Source organism: Callorhinchus milii, unplaced genomic scaffold (assembly GCF_018977255.1).
Source record: "Callorhinchus milii isolate IMCB2004 unplaced genomic scaffold, IMCB_Cmil_1.0 Scaffold1, whole genome shotgun sequence".
In the NCBI taxonomy this organism is placed as follows: domain Eukaryota; kingdom Metazoa; phylum Chordata; class Chondrichthyes; order Chimaeriformes; family Callorhinchidae; genus Callorhinchus; species Callorhinchus milii.
The window spans coordinates 99,041,437-99,065,056 of record NW_024704742.1 but is presented as its reverse complement, the minus strand read 5'-3'; the positions used below and the strand labels follow the sequence as shown (position 1 = coordinate 99,065,056).

At 40.5% G+C, this 23,620-nt stretch overlaps 1 protein-coding gene across 1 annotated transcript in view; it reads right to left on the bottom strand.

Annotated features, from left to right (window-relative positions):
- marchf3 (E3 ubiquitin-protein ligase MARCHF3) overlaps positions 1-23,620 on the bottom strand; it is a 59,633-nt gene that overhangs the window by 4,834 nt on the left and 31,179 nt on the right. The window contains exons 2-4 of the mRNA XM_007899360.2: positions 19,191-19,430; positions 15,108-15,312; positions 602-811 (exon numbers count right to left, since the gene is read on the bottom strand). Of these exons, the coding sequence (XP_007897551.1) occupies positions 602-811; positions 15,108-15,312; positions 19,191-19,378 (603 nt within the window). The 5' untranslated portion in view covers positions 19,379-19,430. The remainder of the gene's footprint in view (positions 1-601; positions 812-15,107; positions 15,313-19,190; positions 19,431-23,620) is intronic.

Below are 23,620 nucleotides of genomic sequence, written 5' to 3'. Positions count from 1 at the left end.
AACTTGATAACGTGTTGTACGAAGAGCAAGAGTTATATTTTGGAGGTTTCCCTCAAGTCAGTCATGTGTGGAATGTATTTACACTTATTGCAAGCATCCCCACTTTAATTTCTTTTTACTCTGCATCTATTTTTATATATATCTATTTATTTTATTCATAAGCGCTCTGGGCCGCTACCTTTTCTGATGGGCACTATATAAATATAAGTGATTGTTTTAACATCTGGATTTTACTGGTAGAGGTGATGATTTGGGAAAAGGCATTTGTAGCAACGATTAGAACAGCAATGTGCTTTAATATTTTAAATAAATGAAAATGACTGGATGAGTGTATCAAATCCAGTTATTTAATCTAAGAAACATGAAATGGGAAAAGAAAGGGAGATCGAAACATATCCATTAATCTGGGACAAATGTTCTGATGGTAAAGCGAAGGCGATCAGTGATGATGATGGCAATTTTTTTTGGTGGTGTATTAAGAGGCTTCCAGTGAAAGGACATTTGATGAGTGAACAATATCATTAGGAATGCTCCTTTTATAGTGACGTTAATTCATAATCAAAGGAATCCCCCCCAAAAAGATAATTTATCGTATACTTACTAGAGTCCAAAAGAGGTAAATAGTGAAGAGTGCAACTGTTAATGCAATGAGCCCGACAGCCTCCAGCCGGCTGCTGAAATGCAAGTGATCCACTGCACCTCGCAAACACAGCCACCCAGAGATTGTGGCTAGAGGGGTTATAAACAGGAAGCACACCATGTCTCCGAACAAAGTTCGCTTTTCATGTTGGGGGCCTGGATTCCTTAACCACTGGTGAGAAAACACAAAACACCGGTTTATTAAAATGAGACAGATACTCGCTCTACACAGCTACAGTGACAACATTGATGCTCTTTGTTGGTTTGCAACAACTAAACTACAGTTTTTAAAAAGAGGATTTTGAAATCTTTTACTTTTGTTAGAAACCACAGAACATAATCCGCACAGCAGGACAGCAGTCTTGTAAATTTATGAACTCAAACAAAAATCGCATGGTTGCCAACAGAAAGATTAAGAAACAGTTTGTAGCCTGGATACTTCTCTTCTTTACCAATATTCCCCTCTCCCCCGAATGTTGACTGAGTCTGGGTTACTCTTCCACAAGTGTCAGCCAGCATCTGGCAAAGCACACTGACAGCAAACATTAAGCAAGATAATTGACCGCAGAGGTAGATCCTGTTCTCACCCGATGTTCGCACAAATGCACTTCCCAGTTTAAAAAAAAGGGAGAAAAATCATGTAATTTTAACCCTCCTTAACTCAGAAAGTGCCACAGCCAATGGCACCATATCAGCTGTTGTCCTGGCACAAACAGATATCTAAGTATGGACCAGTAAATGAAGCTCTGCTCTGCTGGTCTATAGTAGTTTAGTGCAACTATTGTACCTAGCATTTAACGCAGCAGGATGTTAACTCAAAATTCAGATTAACTATTACTTAGATCACGCCCCAACCAATAAACTCACTGTAATGTTCAGAAGGTCACAACAATCTATCATCACATAATACATGGCTTATACAGTGCAATTAATTGCTGGCTACATAGGTCATTAAAGTACAAATTTGCTTTTGAGCTGGTAATCTTCAAAACTCATTTTGACCTGCTTGACTTAAACAGGGTCAAGTTAAACATGTGCAAAGAACAAAAGTATTCTGTCTCTAGTATTAAACGATGGTTAGTGAAAGCTAATTAAATACAGATATGCTTGATCAGTGGACAGGAGAAATAACCCAGATGGCAGGGTACAGGCAAATTCATACTATAAAAGACTGGCCATGGGTAAGCAGCAGATCTATTTACTGACTGAACATGCATGCCCAATGGCCCCATTATTTGGAACTTTTCTTCACTATTTTTCCAACCACATCATGTGTTTTGATTTAAAAATATGTAAATTGTGCTTTCATTAAAACCTTTCAAAGTACAGTAAACTTGTTGCTGCTTTTGAACCTGCTTAGCAATGGAATGCATTTAAGATTAAACCCTCAAGACATAGTTCTAAACTTTTAGAATAAATTAGTTCCAATGATTAGAAATCTTAAACACCTTAAATTATGCTCAGTTGTATTCACTGAATCTGGTGGGTTGAGATGTGAGACAGGTTTATCATGGTTTCCAAGAAAGTAATTTTGTTTTGTGGATGGGTTTCATTTACCTCAGGTCTCACAAGGACATACGACATTCTATACATGAGGGCAGCTATACAAACTGCTCTCAGATCTCTATCATGGTGGTTCTTCATCAAGCCCTGAAGTGATATGATTGAGCAGCTGAGTTTGCCTACCGAGCAGCGGATAAAGATCTAACTTTACTTTGAGACTTCTAATGGCTGCAGCCCTGAGACCATTGTATCATTACTTGGCAACAAACAACAGTGTATGTATGTAATCACATCATAAGCAGATCATAAATGATTGACTAGATTTTCCTCACCAGTCTTCTTAGCTCTTTTCTCCATAAACCTCAGTTCACACAAAATTCCACACTATCTCCCACAATATGCTCAACATGCACAGTATGCTCAACTAAAATTACACTTGCCCCCACCCCACCCGCCAGCCTCTATACGCTCCAATAATTGCTGACATCACTTGCTGTGCGGTGGGCACATACACACTACTTGCAAGATATGCTGCTGACATCATTTGGCAAAGGAAATGAAATCAGTGAGGCTTCCTGCGCACGTGCAGCAAGTGACAGTAGTATGTTTGCCCACTTTACAATATGAAGCACTTTGATATGTCATCCCGACACAAAAGCCTCTGTACCAAATATAAATGATTATTACCTGTGATTGGAAAATTTGCAAGTTGTCTTTTTAAAAAGAGTGCAGGAAGCTAGCTAGTGACTTTCAGTAGCCGACTGTAATGTGCTTCCTTTTAGCAAGAGTCCATAGGATACCATCAGCATAGGCAAGAACACATTAGATAGGTGGGGGAGGGGGGGGGGGCTGAGTGGGGCATTATAATAATGGGTTGTCCAGTACTCTAATAATCTGCATTTCACTGACAAGGCAAAAATAACAACAACAAAATTACATTTGTAAGGCGTCTTTCACATCGGGAGGACGTCCCAATGCACTGGACAGAGTTATGGACCCAAGCTGGGGGTCGGGGTGGGGGAAGCTGGAGGGCAGGGGGAGAAGCAGGGAGATCGAAAGCACAATCGAAGAGGAGGGTCTTGAGGTGGGTCTTGAAGGAGGCAAAGGAGGGGGCGAGACGGAGGGACTGCGCAATGGAGTTCCAGAAGGTGGGGGCAGAGTGGCGGAAAGCCTGCCCGCCAATAGAGGGGCGAGTGAGGAGGGGGACGTGAAGCAGGCCGGAGCCCGCCGAGCGGAGGGAGTGAACAGGGTGGTAGGGGGTTAGGAGGTCGGAAAGCTAGGGGGGAGCAAGACTGTGGAGGGCTTTGAAGGTAAGGACCAGGATTGAACTATATCCTCTGTGTGATGGGAAGCAAGTGGAGTTGGGCAAGGATGGGAGTGATAGAGTCACGGAGCCTAGTGCAGGAGAGGGCACGGACTGCTGAATTCTGGATGATCAAATAAGCAACAACGAGAGGCAATGCAAAGAAAACTGGAAAAGCAGCATAAACGGATTTGTAGAGAACAAGATTAAAATCCTAAATTGTGTTGTTTACCTGGAATGTTCTGACAGTAAATCTCAACACCAGTGGGCGCTCCCCTAGTTTAAAATAAAGCACCAATTCTCCAACCAATCTGAATACAGTACATCTACTGTTGAGCACCAAACCTGGTGTCTAGCACCTCAAGAGTGGATTAATGAACTAGTACACTACATGATTATTTTCTAATCAGATGTCAGCCAGAAAGTTGGTAGCACTCTCGCATCCGAATCAGAATAGTGTGGTTTCGAGTTCCATATCGAGACTTTGAACTCACAGTCTAGGATGACACACCAGAGTAGTGCAGGGGTACACTGCACTGCTGTGTGTATCCTGCATTGTTGGGGATGCTGTCCGTTGGATGAGACATTAAACCCATGCCCTGTCTGCCTGTTCAGGTGGATGGTAAAGATCCAATGACACAATTCAAAATAGAGTTTTTCCCAATGTTCTGGCCAACATCCCCCAGATAAAATTGGGAATTCATTCACTCATGACCATTTATGGGACACTGTTGTGTGCAAATTGGATGGCAAGTTTGCCCATAAATTCATGGTCACAATAAAATTTAATATGAAATACCACGACGATATAAGTCACTATAACAAGTGCATTCAACGACAACAAATTGTATTGATATGAAGAAACATAGAAACAGGAGTAGGTCATTCAGCCCCGCAAGCCTGTTCTGCCATTCTATAAGATCATGGCTAATCTGTACCTCAAGTCCAATTATCCACCCTTGCCTTGTATCCCTTAATACCCTGACTTAACAAATAACCATCTCCCTCATCCGGCTGTGGATCCTGGATGAATGGATCCAGCATCCACAGCCTTTTGTCGGAGAGATTGCCAGGGCTTTTCGCATCAGGAGGACGTACCAAGGCGGTGCAAGTACATTACTTATTAATATATGTAATAAGGAAACTGGATTTCTCCAAAACAAATTTGCAATGGAACAGTTGAAAGTGGGACTAGATTGGAGCGAGGCCGCAGTGATCATTTAATACTCAACTGGCCTGTTAGATTGAAGCCCTTCATAATTCCACGATAGACAACTTTTCTCCTGTGGCTGAGGGGGCAGAGGGTGGGTGGAAGGCAAGAGAGAAGATATAATCAACTACTAACTACAGTGTTGGTTCAACTGTGAAAACATCTGTAATATGAATTTTAACCTCTCAGCAGCGTTGCAGCTGGCAACCCACATGGAGAGAGAAAAATATAATTAATTCTTCATTTAAACATGTCCTCATTGTACTCAAAATTGGCTCATGTGTTTCTTCACATGAAAATCTCAGAATCATGGCTAACTACTGGAGTGAGGAAAACTGCTAGCAATTCATTCCAGTTCAACATTGTTGCATTTCTTATCAACCAATTATTTAATTACTCAGAAGCCAGGCTCCACCGGCTCCCAGTAACCCAGTCAATTGACTTTAACATCCTCATCCTGACCTTCACAATTTTTCATGATCTTGTTCGTCCAATCTCCACAAAGTCCTATAATCCTGTCCTCATCCTCTCTTCCAACTCTTCTATGTAATGTGACATAATTTTTTTTTCCACTCCAACATGTACATTATGAATTTCTGCAATCTAAGATTCAACACAGTTTTACACAAAATAACCACAAAATACAGATAAATAGTGACAACAGTTAGAGACTATATTGCTTGGTGAGTGCACAGGTTTTCTGAATATCCCACTGTGCTTTAAGAGGTCTTCACAATATAATAATTGTGTAGTTGTATTGCACTACATCAAATGGAGGGATTCTTCTTCTTATTGTCCTGGTTGCTGCTATGGTGGGGAAGAAGCCACGGAAACAAATCTATTCTTCACCATGTGGCACTGCACAGTGACCTTCCTATGTGCAATCTAGGCCTCCAGTTCGACCCCTAGCTGTTCCTTCCTCCCCCACATCCAGTCCCTGACCAGGATGGCCTTTTTCACCTCCGCTACATTGCCCGCCTCCGACTGTACCTTACCCCAAATATAGCTGAAACCCTCATGCATGCGTTTGTCACCTCCCGCTTGGATAACTCCAAAGTACTCCTCACCGGTCTCCCCAGCTCCACCGTTCAAAAGATCCAGCTCATTCCAATCCACCACCCAGCACCCCAGCTTGACCGGCACTAGCTTCCTGCTCGTCACTCGAATCCTCCACCTCGACATTGGAGATCGTGCTTTCAGTCACTACGCCCCAAAACTCTGGAATGCTCTCCCTCCGCCTTGCCCCTCTCTCTCCCCTCTTTCAAAACCTTCCTCTTCGACCGTGCTCATGGCCATTTCCTCCTCCCCCCCTCCCCCCACGGCTCGGAATTAGGCTCCGCCACTGTTAAGCTCTCTGAGATGCGACCGTGCGTGGAGGGCGCTATATAAGCAAGTTGTTGTTATATGGGGTGTGGCACCAGGTTGTCAAAATAAATTATTTACCAATATTTCGCTGAGTGGCCCATGTGTGGTGCCCACAGCTTCCCGCCTCGCCGCTGAGGTTGAGTTGATAAATGCGCCGGAGTCGAGCAGGAGTCTACACAGATACTCAGGCAACGAACCCTTAATCAGAGGCTACCCTTACATAAAGCCCACTTTGGTCCAGTCCCCTGAGTGGTTGCTGAAAACAGGTTTGACTGTCACACCTGTGAATAAAAAGATATCCATTGTGTGGGGGAAACAATTGCAACTCACAGCAGAGCATGGTTATTAGTACAAACCTATTAGGGCAAATAAGGAGAGTTGCCACCAGCTGGGAATTGAATGAGGGTTTAGATGACATTCTTAATTATTCATCCAATTAGTTACAAAGAAAGTCACTGCGTCCTCCCTCAGGGGAGTTTGATTGTTAAAAGAATTTCCAAATGTATTAAGATAGGTTCAGTTAAAGTTTGAAACCAAAAATGTCAACAGATATTGACCTCTCCACCTCAATTCACTGCCACATAATTTTGTTTTCAACCAACATCCACAGTAAAATGACCCTAAAACAGTTGGATATTCAGAAATGCTGTCCAGTCACTAAGCAATAATGTCTCCAGCTGCTTTAACTAATTTATCTGCACTTTGTGGGTGATTGTATGCAAGAACTGTGTAAATCCTTTGATTGCAGAAATTTGTAATGTGTGTATTGTAATGGGAAAAAGATGTCAAATTACAGCACTGAATGAGTTTACAACAGTCTGAATTCAATTTAAAAAAATGTGTTGGAATACAGTTGATAATTTTGTTTCACTTACTTGAACTCAAATGATCAAAATGTATAAAGTGTAAAAAAATGTACTGATACCTTTATTTAAAAAACTTTTTAGCTTTCAAAAGTCTGTACTAAATGTTAACGTATATGGGACACCTTTAAAATATGCCATTGTACAACTACATACTGTAGTTCTTGTCAAAACAATTTAATCCCCAACAAATAGTATCCTGCTAGTTATCAAGTACAATGGTTTATTCTCTACACTGTAACTTGAATTTCTGGATTTTAAAGTATTTTTGAGCAAACTAGTAGTGAATTTGAGTTCCAATTAAGCCAACACATTTATCATATAAAATGGAGGCCAAGCAATTAAAGGTTAACTTTTTGCTCCGGTGAAAAAGCAGACAAACAAGTTGGACCCCTGCAGTCAACTGTGGTTGAGCTTTTTCAATAATTTTGTTGAAAAAAAAGGGTAGAACAAGAAGCATTTAGCACAGTTAAACCAAAAGTCTGATAACCTGAACATCACACTGAAATATGTTGTACTTTACTGGTACTATAACACACTTTATTACATGAGCTTGCTTAGTGTGTTGAGTTGTGCACCCCAACATTTACTTACTCAAAACAAAATAATAATAATCCTTGCATTTGATAAGCGCCTTATCACGTTTTTGAGACGTCTCAAAGCGCTTCACAGAATATACTGTAAGGTGATTTGACTGTATATTGTTTTCGTGGGCGAAACGCAGCAACCGATTGCGGGCAGCAGTGTCCCACAAACAGTCATGGATTGAGTGACCAATTTTTTTTTAGTCAACCTGGCCGACTTCTAAGTCAGGTTGCTCTCTATGTCACTTCTACATAGAAGTGATGTGACCTAATGGCTCAGAAGTTGGCCACCTGCCAGCAACACATGTATTGTGCTTCATTAGAGTGCTAGTTGAGATTTTATGGACCCCAATTATTATGTTGTAATAGAACGTTGCTGTATATCAACCATTTTTCTTCAGAGTCAAACAGTAGAATGGACAGCAGTTAGGTGTATGATATATTGAACCAATATCTAGCACCACTTTAGTAATGCTATACAAAGCATTCTTCAGATTTGTAGTTAAATCACAATGCAGTCCTATAACTGCTCTAGTGAGTGCTTTCGCCTGATGTTTGATTTTAACTTTATGCTCTAAACCTACTAATAATACAGGTAGATTTGCATAAGTTGGATCAGTTGGGACCATAATATGAAGTACAAGATGTGGACAAACTCACAGAAGTTGTATTGGCTGACTTAATGAGACTTAAACAAAGTTAATTTTGTCTTTTGTGACAAGATGACAGGTTGTTTTCTGTCCTTTAATGTTTCAAACACAGCACTAAGTGCACAAGTGATACTTCATTTGGTAAGTGTGGGAGCGGCGATATGAGTTAGGAGATGAGTTGCATAGAATGTAGGATTATTTTAGGCCAAGAAACCGTTCCAACTTAATCATTTATTAGACTTGTAAAATACAAATAGTATATTAGCAAAGAAATCAAAGTGATTTTTAGTACGAAAATAAATGGGACTCAGGTGTACATACGATTTATATGAGTTTTCCTATACTGGCAACATTTCCATTATGATTTTTATACTAGGATCCCATTACAGAGCTCTGTCATAAGGACAGCTTTGGACCAATTAAGGACCAAGGCAGAAATCTTATTGTGGAGGCAGAGGGCATGGCTGATGTACTGAATGAGTACTTTGCATCTGTCTTCACAAAAAAAGTGGAAGCACCAAATATCGCAGTATCGGAGGAGAGGGTAGAGGAAATGGATAGGATAAGTATAAACAGAGAGGAAGTACTGAAAAGGTTGACTGGGTTGAAGGTAGATAAGTCACCCGGTCCGGACGGGATGCAACCAAGATTACTATGGGAGGCACGGGTACAAATAGCGGAGGCTTTAGCTACAATTTTTCAATCTTTGTTGGACACAGGGGTGGTACCAGAGGACTGGAGAGTGGCCAATGTGACTGCCCTGTACAAAAAGGGACAGAAGGACAAACCTGGGAACTACAGGCCAGTCAGCCTAACATCAGTAGTGGGGAAACTCCTGGAGACTATAATCCGAGACAGAATAAGTTTTCACTTAGAAGAATATGGGTTAATTAGGGACAGCCTACACGGATTTGTTAAAGGCAGATCTTGCCTAACAAATCTATTAGAATTTTTCGATGAGGTAACGGAGAAGGTGGATGAAGGTAGTGCAGTTGATGTAGGTTATATGGACTTTCAAAAGGCATTTGACAAAGTGCCACATGAAAGACTTGTAAGAAAGATAGAAGCCCATGGTATAAAAGGGAGAGTGGCAGCATGGATCCAGAACTGGCTGGGAGACAGAAAGCAGAGAGTTGTGGTGAACAGCTGCTTTTCTGACTAGAGGTAAGTGTACAGTGGCATCCCCCAGAGATTGGTATTAGGACCAATGCTCTTCTTAATATACATAAATGATCTGGACTTGGGTATAGCAAGTACCATTTCCAAGTTTGTGGTAGACACAAAGTTAGGTAGGGTGGTAAACAGTGAGAAGGATAGTAGCCAACCACAGGAAGACATAGACAGAATGGTAAAATGGGCAGACATATGGCAGATGAATTTCAATGTAGAGAAATTTAAAACACATAAGATTCTTAAAGGGCTGGATAAAGTAGACACTCAGGGTCTGTTTCCTCTGGTAGGAGAACTATAACCAGGGGTCACAGTCTTAAAATTAAGGGTCAGCCTTTTAGAACAGAGTTGAGGAAACATTTCTTCACTCAGAGGACAGTGAATTTATGGAATTCACTACCCCAGAAGGCTGTAGATGCTCAGTCCTTGAACATCTTCAAGGCTGAGACTGATAAGAGTTTTTAAAAAACAGAGGGATTAGGGGATATGGGGATAGGGCAGGTAATTAGAGTTAGGTCTGAAGATCAGCCATGATCTTATCGAATGGTGGAGCAGGCTCGAGGGGCCGAATGGCCTACTCCTTCTCCTAATTCTTATGTTTATATGTTCTTATGAAATGCGAGGTAATGCATTTTGTTAGAAAAAATGAGGGGAGGCAATATAGGCTGGGTAATACAATTCCAGGCAGGGCGAAACCTTGGGCAAGTTTCCTTACTCCACACGCCTAATAATAATCCCTCCAAAAAACAAAAACAATAAATTGGTCATTTTCAATTCACAACTGTTTGTGGGACATTGCTGTGCGCAATTGGCTGCCGCGTTCGCCCACAAATATACAGTCAATTCACTTTACAGTGTGTTCTGTGAAGCGCTTTGGGACGTCCTCCTGACATGAAATGCGCTATATCAAATGCAAAGATTATTATTATTATTAAGGGGGATGAAGGAACAGAGAAACCTACGGGTTCAGGTAAATGAATCATTGAAGGTGTCAGGACAGGTAGATAAAGCTGTAAAAAGGGCATGTGGGATACTAGGCTTTATAAATAGGGGCGTAGAGTACAAGAGTCAGGAGGTTAGGATTAACCTATATAAAACATTGGTTAGGCCTCAGTTAGAATATTGCGCCCAGTTCTGGGCACCACACTATAGGAAGGATGTTAAGGCATTGGAAAGAGTGCAGAGGAAATTTACAAGGATGGTACCAGGAATGAGGGACCTTGATCATGAGGAAAGGCTAGTGAGGCTGGGATTATCCTCATTGGAGCAGAGAAGGTTATGAGGAGACCTAATAGAGGTCTTCAAAATCATAAGGGGATTGATAGGTTAGAAAGGGAAAAACTGTTTCCACTGGTGGGTATGTCGGTGACTCGAGGTCACAGATTCAAAATAGTTTCTAAAAGAAGCAGAGGGGAGGTGAGAAGAAATTTTTTCATGCAGCGAGTTGTTCAAATCTGGAACACATTGCCTGAAAGGATGGTGGAAGCCGATTCGATAACTACTTTTAAAAATGCGGTGGACGGGTATTTGAGGAGGACGGGTTTGCAGGGTTATAGGGAAAGGGCTGGGGAGCGGGATTGACATTACGTTGCACAAAGAGCCGCACAGACTCGATGGGCCGAATGACCTCTTATTGTGCTGTACGATTCTATGATAAGCAGAATTCAGATAATTCTGACTACTCTTATGAAAGAGCTGAGTTGTTTGATGTTACTAATGAGCCAACTCTCTAAGAACATTAAAAAAAATCTCTTAAGTAATTCCTTTTACAACTAGTTCAAGGCTAAAAGTTCTTTTGAAATTTTGTCTGCAGTGAATTTATATTTAGGGTTGGTAGAAATCACAAATTATTTGTAAATACTAATATTTGTCAGGTTTGGCGAAGTTCTGCAATACAACATAAAAAATATTGCTGAAAATTCAATTTTTAGACGACAAACTTGGCCAACATCCAAGTCGACAGGTTGCTATGGATGTCACTTCCTGTGTGATGTGCATGCACAAAAAACACTGGTTGTTTTTGTAGGCGAGAACTCAATAAAAGAATAAAAGAAACATTAAATTAAATAGACTTTATCCATTGAAAATAAAAGATAAAAATCCATCCTATTTATATTTCATCAAACAACGTTGCTTCTGTTCCAAAACCACTTCCTGGAAAGTGGGGCTCAAAAAATTAAATAACGGCCCCAAAACATGAGAACTTTTATATATGCAAACCACACTGAATAAATGTTAAATATGCACAAAAAAACACACAAAATTAAAACAGGATCTTATCAAGTCTTACAATTTGTACTGCTACAAAAGTACTGCTTCTGGTTTAGTATCTTTTTTAAAAAAAAAATTTGAGTGCCAAAACAGAAGCATAAAGTTAAAATAAAACATCAGGAAACAAAAAGTAGAGAATGCAATGCTACTAATAAGGGAGGCATAAGTTCAGATCATTACTGGAGGGTTAACTTTTATCATCACGCAGAGAGTTATTAGAATGCAGAATATGTTATCACAACATTTAAAAGAGAATTAGAACTTCTAAAGGGCAATAAAATAAGTATTTGAAGCGAACCAAAGAAACAAATTATGGTGGAAGGGTAGGGAATTAGGATTTGGAATTCAAAGCTTCAGTTCAGGAACCAATACAGTATTGAATCAGTACATCAAATATCCTCCTTGTTTCCTGTAATTTCAAAAATATTTTTGAAACAAGTTTAATTTTGAAAGAGGGATTAATTAATAAACCTCCCATCTTCGTTAAAATCATCTAAATGAGTTGTGTCATTAAGAATCCCAAACTCTCAACACCAGAATTTAAGACTACCTTTATTTAAAAAAAGTTTTTTTTAAAAATGTTCATCATTTCTCTTTCTCTCTCCTCCATTTCAGATAAAGCAAGCCTAATTGGTAAGAGTCCTCTTTCCCTTTAAGCCATACTTTTTTTTNAAAAAGTTGCTGTACAACAAAACTGAATAGACCAAGTGCATCAATGTTTCCACAGTTAATTCATACATGACGAGCCAGTAAATAAAACATTTTTATATTATATATGTATATATACACACACATATCTAAATAAAAATACATGCGGGAATGTATCCAAGGGTGTGATAAGTGAAAGCACACCTGGAGGTTAAAAAGGTGTATTGGAACTTTCATGGATAGTTGGAGGCAGACGAACAAATACTGAATTAAAAAAACTGAAATTAACTGAATATAAATGAAATATAACCCAAATAGTGAATTATATAACTGAATAATATAAACATATAATTGAACCTTGAATTATGGCATGGAGAAATTAGCCATTTCTTTGAAATTCATATACAATATTAATTGCTGATCTATTTTAGGAACCGAAACTGTGTAGAAAGTTTATAAAATTATGAAGCTGAGAAGTACATCAAATCACTCAAAATCTACTTGAGAAAAGAGAAGTGAAGCCAACTAGCTCAAGCTCTTAAAACAATATGAAACAAGATAGATTTATTAACCGTCCAGCAAGACTGGATCCAGGACAGGCAGCAACAATTCAGGAGTAAACTGAAGTTTTGAAGTGGAGCAATTTCCCTTAATAGCTGCACTGCTCTATTCAGAGTCCGAGAAACAAAATGCTTCTGGCCCTGCAGCTGACAACTTGCACTTGTATCGCTCTCTTCATGAATGGTTTGAAATGCTTCAGAGATACTTTGGGGAAGCCCGAGGTGCGTGCAAAAGGAGGGTGAATTCAAAAGTTTTGACTTAGAGGATTTTGAAGGCAGAAGAAAAAGAGAAAGGTAAAGGGGCTTTTGGGAGAGAGTTCCAGAGAGCCTGGGGGAGGGGGTGGGGTTGGAAGTGCAACTTAACCATTAATGGTGGGACAGGGGAAGTGAGGGATGAGCAGTACACCAGTCAAAAGAGGAAGGGGTAACCTGATGGAGCAGTTTAAGCTTAACACGTAATTGTTTTCACTTTATTTTTTTTAGAAGTGGAATATCTAAAAGGACTAGAATTTTCTTGCTGTAGAGCTAACAGCAACAGTTATGGTTTAAGGGTTCTTATATGCCTGGAATATCCTAAAATTTCAAATGCGGAGCATCTTATTTAAGTATTCTCCTTGTTAAATGTGTCTCACATTTCACACAATCAGTCAGCAGGAAGGATACAGGGAAGGCAGGCAATCAAAACATAGACACAACTAAGATGAACAGGAGGACAATGGGAGTGAATCATCCATAAATGATAACAAGAAGCCAGACAGAGGGAAAGGGCACATGCCTAACCGCTTATTCCAGAGAGTAGAGACATCAAAGCCACAATCATTTCTAAGTGTACGTTACAACCACCTGTTTCTCATTTTACTTTGCTCATTGTGTTTCTCCTTATAGACTGTTTCGGTAACTGAAGCAGAGTGGTGGCTTTATAGCTTGCTGTCAAACAGAAGATCCATTTCAGTGAAATGATCAAACAACTGACACTATCCTCTCTGCTCGAACCAAGTTTCCACTTCCAACTTGGTAAATTATGATGACTCCCAAACACAACTGTCACATTCCATGTGTGCATTAGGAATGGCTGTGTTAACAGCATTTAAATCATCAATTTTGCAACATTCTGTCTTGTCTTATGATGTAAACACATCTGTGCTCTAAAGTAATCCAAATAGCAAAATTCAGAACATAACTGACCTAAGTCATTAGTAAAACTATCATTTGTTCCCCAACCTATAAAAAAAAGTCTTAAAAACTGTAGCTATACAAGATGGGAAGGTAACATCTATGGTACAATGGCGACTTGGATTTAGTTTTATATACCAGTAATCCTGGACAATAGCTTAAAGCTTGCCCGCTGATGGTGAGCAAAGGAGGCAGGGAGCATGAAGCAGGCTAGAGTTGGTGGAGTGGAGGAGGGAGTGAGTGGACAGGGGCAGGAGGGTTGTAGGTTGTAGGTTGTAGGAGGGTTGCAGAATTGGAGAAGGGGCAAGGCCTTGGGGGCAAGGGTGAGAATCTTACACATGTTCCACTGGGGGAGGAGCCAGAAAAAGATGGGAGGTGATGGGCTCCAGAGTTAGTATGGGAGTGAATATAGACTGTAGAGCTACAAGGCTTTTGACAAGTTTAGAGGTGGGATGAGTGTTTCACCTGAATGCTGGAGAAATAATAAGACGGGCGATGTCGCAGTTGGAGAAAATCATATTTGGTCATAGCCAAATAAAAAATTCAAAGTAGTCATGTGTTGAACAAATTGTTGATATTCCATGAGCTGGAATGAGCAACTAGAGGGGTTGATATGATCAACACCTGAGGAGAGGAGGATAGCCTCAATGTTTTTATGTTAAATTAGAGAAAGGTAAAACAGATCCAGAACTCGATGTCTGTCAGAACAGCAATGGCCCTGGAGTTGAGGCTGGAAGCAGCAAGGATCACCCAGTTTAACATGAGTCACATTAAATGTCTCACTGTTATAGCTTTGTACTGAAATTAGTAGCAATTACTATGGTTAAGAAACCACAGTTATTTAGAAAGCAACATTTTGATGCTTTATAAGTCCGGAATTGGTCCTCTGTAGAAATTGTTACAAAACCTATATTTCAATGCTAATGAATGACCATAATGGTGATAATGATCATATTTTGAATTTGCTTCTAGACAAAAAAAAATAATACTGACTTATTTCCACCTCAAATGACAAGCAGGAGGAACAGGTGGAAAACTAGAGAAGTAAAGCAAACCACTGTCTGAAGCTGAATGCAATTTTAACAAAAGGTTTTACACAGACCATTCACTATGTACAACTCAAGACATTTTTAACACTGGTTTCTCTGGACATGCTTGAGTTACTGACCTCTATTAATGGTCTAGGTTTGCGCTCGACTGAAAACTTGAAGTGGCAGAGTTCACAGTAACTGGTGTTCGAGGAAGAAAGCCAGTGCTCCAGGCAGCTTCTATGAATAGTCCCGAGGGTTCCTGTACATTCACAAGGGGAAAGCAGATCTTCCTGACTGCTGCCTTCATGGCAGATCCTGCATATAGGACGGTCATTGATTGTGCTGTAAAAGAAAGAGGCTCATTTATTGATGTGAAATTTGAAGGAAATTTAAAATCATTGATTTTTTCTTCTGAATTATTTATTTCAAAGTCACACAAAACACCAGGACTGCTAAGATGATTTCACAAATTCCATTAAAAAAATAGCATGGTGAAGTCAATTAAATACTTGCATTATGTGTTAAAATTGGACATTGTAGTTTTAGATTAATTGATGTGGGAAGTGAAGAAGAAGAAGCTCATCTATACACAAGATATTAAAGCAATATTTTCTTCTCAGGAAACCTGCTGCTTGTCCAGGTATGACCAGTCCACCCATTAGGGCCTTGGATTGCAGGGTTATCCTCGGGAATTCACAAAATTATGTTTATTAAAAGCAATAAGTAGTGTGAGTGCTGAGAGAAAATTAGGGATTTCTCTAATATTCCTTGCAATTTGACACAATACAGTCATCTCAAAGCACTTCACAGATTTTACTGTACAGTGTAATTACTATTTTTGTAGGCGAATGTGGCAGTCAATTTGCACAGAGCAATGTGTCACAAACAGCCTTGAAGTGAATAATCAAATTGTCTGGGGAATTGCTGGCCATGATGCCAGGAGAACCCCCCTTCTCTTTTCATCATTAAAGTCCACCTGAAAAGACAGATGGGACCTTGGTTTATCATCTCATCTAAAGGACGGCACCTCTAACAATGCAGCACTACATTGGAGTGTTAGCCTAGACAGGTGAGCCCAAAGTCCCAATATGGATCATGAACCTATAACCTTCTGACTCAGAGGCAAGAATTCTACCAACTAAGCTAGGCTGACATTTTCTTGAAGAAAGGTGTTTTGTGGGTATTGGGGCACTACGGTCTTGCCATTTTTTAAAAAAAAAGGAATTGCGAAATAATTTTTGGTATCCTGATACTCACAACCTAACAGGAAAATCAAGGGTCCAGAATTTATCCGAGAAATGTTTAAGTTTTCCCCCTCAAGGGGGTGGGAGAATGAATTTTTAAAATAATAATCTAATAGAATCACATGAGCAACGCATTAATATCTGACACATCTAACTAGTAAAATTAATTTTTTGTTCAGGAAGTAACCAATTTCCATGCTTCATGTAACAACTCAGTTACCAATTTAGTAAACAAGTCACTTATGTACCGTAAAATATATCTCGACACACTGAACAAACAAGCAAAATATGCATTCCAGTCTGATACAAAGAGGAATAATAAATCGTAGAGGCAATAAATAAATTTGTGTTCCAGAAGTTAGCATTTGCATTTTAACAAATGACTCAGGAAATCTGTGACAGATGTATCCTGAGTTATAGACTGGAGAACAAAGTTTTATTAGAACAATGGTAGATTCCTCACACGAGCAAAATATTTTGTCAAATACATCTCTGCATTTCTAAAAAAGGCAACATTACAATAATTAAATAAAGATCTTCACAGGATACACTGTAAAGTGGAATGACTGTATTTTGTAGGTGAATGCAGCAGCCACAGCAACGTTCCACAAACAACAATGTATTGAGTGACCAATCTTACTTGAGGGACTGTTGGCCTGGACATGGGATAAACTCTCATCTCTTTTTGAATAGTGCAGACAGGTAGGCAGACTGGATCTCAGTTTACAATCTCATCCGAAGAATGGCACCTACAACAATGCAACATTACCCCAGCACTGCATTGGAGGGTCTGCATAGACTACGTAGCTCGTGGTTAGAGCACTCACCTCGCAAGCGAGAGACCTGGATTTGATTCTCGGCAGGGCAAACCCTGGGCAAGTTTCCTTGCTCCACACACCTGATAATAATCCCTCAAGAAAAAAAATACTAAATTGGTCACTTCAATCCACGACTGTTTGGGGGCACTGCTGTGCACAATTGGCTGCCACGTTTTGTCCACAAATATAGTCAATTAACTTTACAGTATATTCTCTGAAGCGCTTTGAGACATCTAGAAAATGTGAAAAGAGCTGTATCAAATGCAAGGATTATTATTTTTTATTATTATGTGAGTTCCAAGTCCCCATGTGGGGCTTTAAGCCACAACCTGAGTCCTGTAGCTCAGTGGTTAGAGCGCTCGCTTTGCAAGCGAGAGACCTGAGTTCAATTCCAGGCAGGGCGAAACCTTGGGCAAGTTTCCTTACTCCACACACCTAATAATAATCCCTCCAAAAACAAAACAGTAATAAAATTGGTCATTTTCAATCTACGACTGTTTGTGGGACCATTGCTGTGCGCAATTGGCTGCCGCGTTCGCCCACAAATATACAGTCAATTCACTTTACAGTGTATTCTGTGAAGCGCTTTGGGACGTCCTCTTGATGTGAAAAGCGCTATATCAAATGCAAGGATTATTATTATTATTAACCTTCTGACTCAGAACTGAGTGCACTACCGACTGAGCCAGGCTGACAAGAGAGTTTTTTTTATGAGGGCTTTTTGAGAAGGGGGTGATGTTTTGAATAGGCAGACATGTACTGAAGAGTTAGGAGCAATAGAAGCATAGGATGATTTTTTTTTCAGAAATTGGGTGGCTGAAACATTTCATTTTCATCAGAACGCCACTACAGGCAGGCAGTCCAAAGCTGTGTTTCAAAATTACGTGCACAAATGCCCTGACATTCCTAAAAAAAATGTTTGGCAAACACTTTTTCAAATAAACAGTGCCTCTTTAAAAGTTATTTTAATACTGTTTAGTTCAAAACACCAATGCTAACTGGCTTACAATTACAAAACTGTAAAAAGGTAGACACAATTTCCACATTCTTGCCTGATCTGGATCATATCCATTACCACAGGAAGTAATTTATCTTGAGAGGATTGTTCAATACTTGCAGCCTAATATGTTAACTATCCTCCAGTGTCTATCCTTTCCATTCATCTACATTCCACAGCGTCACGGTTCATTTATATTATGTTTGTAAGTACCACATTATCCCTGTGCAACTTGCAGCAATCATTGAGGCGCAGTTAAGTGATTATTCAGATCCATCTTTAAAAATCTAATGTGTGTAAAGATCCCATTATAAAAAAATGCACCAAATACAGGGGGGCAGGCTCGAGGGGCTGAATGGCCTACTCCTGCTCCTAATTCTTATGTTCAAATACACTACTTTCATCATAAAACAAACTCAATACGCAAATATGGGTTTCTTTTAAACAGTGAAATGAAAACTGCATTCTCAAAATTATTGACAGTTGTCTAATGTAAGCACAGATTTACTGCGCACTAGATCTTCGTCTATTCCCTGTCCGCAGATTTATTTATATCCACTTCCGAAATGTGTCATAGTTTACAACTGATTTAGGTTAGAAATCACAAAATCCTGTAATCTGAATACAGCAGTAAAGATTAAAAGGATTAAACTGCTAAATAAAAATCTATTTTCCATTTGGATCAATTCTAAGCATATCCAAAGCTTTTCTTTCCTCCTCCCTCCCCCTTTGCTAAACGCTGACAAAATTATCCAAGTCACATTCTCTTGTAGAGTTGTGTAGCTCAGTGGTTAGAGCACTCGCCTCGCATGCGGGAGGACCTGGGTTTGATTCCCGGGGAGGGCAAAATATTAGGCAAGTTTCCTTACTCCACACGCTTCTGTTTACCTAGCAGCAAGTAGGAACCTGGTTGTTAGTCAACTGTCAGATCGCTTTTCTGGAGGTAATAATCCCTTCCAAAAAATATAAAAACTACTAATAATAATATTGTCACTCAATCCATGAGTGTTTGTGGAACACTGCTGTGCACAATTGGCTGCCGCGAATTGTCCACAAAAAAACATAAAAATACAAGTTACAGTATATTCTGTGAAGCGCTTTGAGATGACTCTAAGACTTGATAAGGCACTACATCAAATGCAAGGATTATTATTATCATACCTGTGGGTGTTGAGCGTCCTAACTACCGTTGTCGACAACAGCTGCCCGTCTTTGGCTGAAACTTGCATCACATACTGCGGCTGCCCATTCACACTGCCGGCAGAATCTTCCACTGTTTTTACTGGAGGAACCAAGTTGGTGCAGTCTGGAAGAACCTCAGGCAGGTGACTGCAACGGCTGGTTGTCATGGCAACATGCAATTACTCCCTCATTCAGTGGTTGCCAAATTCATACTTCCATCTGAAAGAGATGTTGAACAAAATTACATTCAGATGACAATTCAATGTCTTGAGGAGTGTGGGGCTGATGTGGGAAAGTCAATGAGTGGAATAGTCTCTCAATTCTGTGAAGCGCGTTGAGACGTCTCAACAACATGATCAGACCCTATATCAAATGCAAGGATTATTATTATATTCTATTATTAGATTGACCGAACACAAATGAGCTTGTGGGCAATAATCTAAATGAATGCAAATTGAATCCATGAATTCATTTGAAAGATGGGAGATAAAGATATTTAAAAGGTATGGGGAACAAGCAGGAGAGTGAGATTACATCAGGTGGGGACAAAGAAAAACAGAACCGACATGATGCAGGTTGAATGGCCTGCTTTTGTGCTGTTAATATTATATCATACGGTGCACCTTTCATCACATTACTTATTTTTGGGTGACTACTATTCTCCATCTTGAAGATGGAGTAGTGTTAGTGCTGGGAAACTGAACACTGAACACTCAAGAGTGCACCCTCCATTAGCCTCAAAATGTTACCAGCTAGTCTCAGAGATGCACATCCAACAAAACTATATATTTCCCCCTTCCCACTCTGTTTGAGTGATACTGACAGTTTGGTGCAGTTTTATGCTGTGGGCCCAAGCCGCTGGGAACTGTGTCATCAGTCAGGGCTGGTTTGAACCCTAACCCAGATCCTAACCTATTACGTGTAACAACTCCCTTTTCTCTTTATATTAAAAACAGCCTGCAAACCCATTACAAGGCCTGCTTCAGATCCAAATTAGTTAGACAGCTTTAGAACTGGCCTGCGAAAAAAATATATCCACCGTCCTGTCACCACCAACGTCACTTGCTGTGTGTTCTACACTGTGCGGAGGAAAACATTGAGGTCATGTCCTGCATGCTGCACATAACAACAAAAAGTTGCATTTATATAGCACCCTTCACAGAGGGTGGGTTCCAGCGCGCTAGACAGTGGTGGAGCACGATTCTGAGCTGGGGGGAGGGGGAGGTGACCATAAGTACGATCGATTCGGAAGGTCTTCAGGTGCAACCTGAAAATGGGGAAGGAAGGGGCAAGGCGGAGTGATAGAGGAAGGGTGTTCCAGAGTTTCAGGGCGTAGTGGCTGAAAATGCGGCCACCAATGGTGGAAAAGAGGGCATGAGGGACATGCAGAAGGCCAGAGTTTTGCATAGGCACAATAAGTAAGGAATACTGCCGATGTTCCTTCCGTCATCATCGGCTCTTTCTGGGCATATTTGGTACACAGGAAGTACATCACAAAGCCTCCTAGCACAGCATGTATAACACACAATGCACGGGATGTGACTTCAGCATGAATAACCAAACTATAAGCAAAGGTGGTCTCAACCAGTCTGTTTTGGATAATCTGCACACGATGCTGGGTTTCTACATGAATCGACCGGATGTCCAAATCAAAACAACGAAGGTTTAGATGTATTTTCCACTAGATTAAAGTTAAATAAGCTACTTGATGACAAGATAGGAAGCATTGCATAATTGGAAAGGTCAACTTTGAACTACAAGAGGATATAAAACTGTACACCAGTGCTCTGTTTATATTGCAGAATTCTTCAGAACTGGTTCAAACAGAACCACTTCTCAAGCAGCCTGAGGCGCACGACAGGGAGGAATCTAAAGCACCACTGTTTTCATTTTATGGTAATCTGCAAAAAAAAGCTGATCAGTTCTCTGATGTTTCTGGGACAAAAAAAGCACTTTCACTTTAATGAATTCTATAAATGGCAAATATGCTGACATCAAGCATTGCCCAAGAGATCCCTTTATTTGACAGGGGTATGGGTTATACACTTGGCATCTCTCCAGCGAGGTAGTGCATCCACACCATGTATGATTGGCATGCTGCAGGCTTAATTAAACTAAATGGTTGCCACACCAGAATGGAATAATAGCTGGTTATTTGCTGCTTTAAAAAGAACAGGAAAAAGTGCAGTGGTATGAGTTTGAAAGCTGCAAAAAGGTACTCGACAGCATCCCTAGACCAGAAATCGAGCATGGAAAAGCTCAGTCTGGTATCTATTCCTGATCACAATCTAATATCCTTTACTGAAACATGTGAATGTCAGATGAGGATGAAATCAGGTTGAGCTGTGATGCCCCACTGAGTTGAAATAAGCTTACTGATGTTCACTTCCCAGGCTCTCACAAAGATCAGGCTTTTGGCTGACTTCCAGTACCCATAAACCATATCCCAGCATGAATAAACGCTTCTAGGAAAAGGCAGAAAAATTAAAAGAGCGGTGGTGTATAAAGATTAGCTTGACAGGAGCTGAAAGTGCAGTTATTATAATTAAGTGTCTGATCTATTCTAGGATAGAGGCAGAGTCTCTCTCTCTCTCTCTGTCCTCCCCCATTATTTCATGAATGCCCTAACTCTAAACCTATCTTATCTGTAAGCCACATTACACAATAACGACTTGGATTTATTTAGTGCCCTCCACTCCGGACGTCTCAGAGTGCTTCACAGTAACGCAACCTGGGGCTGAGCCAGGGGGAGGGGGAGGAAGGCGTTGGAAAAAAAGGTCTTCAGCCGAGACCTGAAAATAGGAAGAGAGGGGGCAAGGCAAAGGGAATGAGGAAGGGAGTTCCAGAGCCTCGGGACGTTGTGGCTGAAGGCATGGCCACCGAGGGTGGAGCGGAGGATTTGCGGGACAAGGAGGAGGCCAGACCTGATGGAGTAAACCACCTTTCTTCTAACTGGACACATGGAAAGTTGAGAAGATTTCAAGTAAGCAAAACATAACATATTTCTCCATATTTGCTTTCCCCCCCTTTTACTCCTTTCCTCCCTTCCACTGAAGCTATCCGCTTTCCATCTGCAAGAGGGAGAGATGGAAATGGCCTGATTTAGTCTTCTCAGTAGCTAGGGTAGGTGTGGCATAATTTTTCTTTGACCCCAAGGCAGACCTCTATACCATTATTGAGTGTTCAGTTTAGCAACAACAACAAGATTCCATTTATAGAGCGCCTTTCACGTCGGGAGGATGTCCCAAGGCGCTGGACAGCAAGTCAGATGAAAGCACAAAATACGGCAACAAGTTCAAAGATAGTTGAGACGAATACTCAATTTTGCCAAGTAGGAAGTTCAGCATCCAACCCCTCTTTAGGCATGCTAAATGCCTGTGTACCAACATGTATGACGTTTTCTCATTTTATTTGTGCTCTATTGAAGGTCATGAGAAACCAAGACCACAACGTGTACCTCAACCTAATGGTAATTATTTCAGTTCTCCCTGTTTAAGATCAGGCTCAGGGTAGGGGTTATTCTAAACTTAGACATGAAAGAATCAGAATTTGGCTTGAAACTTGCACATCAGAACAGCCAAATAAGTCACTTTGCTAGCAGGCTTTATTGTATGCCCCAAGCATTTAGGAAGATGCAATTTGTAATATTCCTCAAAATGATGATTTCTTTACATTTTTATTGACATAAATTAACTACTTAATTTAAAGATGGGAAAGAGGGGGCTGGCTATGGGTTAGAGAAAGGTAAGGGCTCAGGGAAATGAGGAGGAGGGGCACAGGGGAGAGAAAGAGAGTGGGGCACAAGTGGAGAGAAAAAACGTCCATGTGCATGAGGGTGTTTGAGAGGGGAAGAGAAAGAAAGGGGAAAGACAAGAAAAAGGGTCGTGGAAAGAGAAATCTTCTCCCTCCCAACATGCCCAATCTTCAGAGGTTGCAACTGATACAAAACTCTACAAACCAAGTTCTCTCCAGCACAAAGTACCATAGCTATTTCCAAGTTAACAACAACAAAAAAATTGCATTTATATAGGCCTTTCACATTGGGTGGTAAAGCTCCTAGTGCCTCAGAGGATCATGGTCTTCAAAGCTCTCTGCAGTCTTATGTAGTTATGTATTCTCCAGACCTCCACTCGACTACCTACCCTCTTCAAACCTATTGCTTGTGCCTCACCCCGTTCACTACCCTATTGGTGGCTGAGCCTTTTGACTGATTGACTGTTTTGGTCACTAGGCTTAAATGTCAATTCGCTGCTTGGTGTGCTCGACATTTGTGAAGTGCTTTGAAATATTCTATTACATGAAAGATGATTTATAAATATGAATAGATGTAAGTTAAAGCATGCTGGCAGTATGCCCACAGATCCTTACAAGATACAGGCAAGCTGTTTTATTTTGGCAGTTGTCCCATT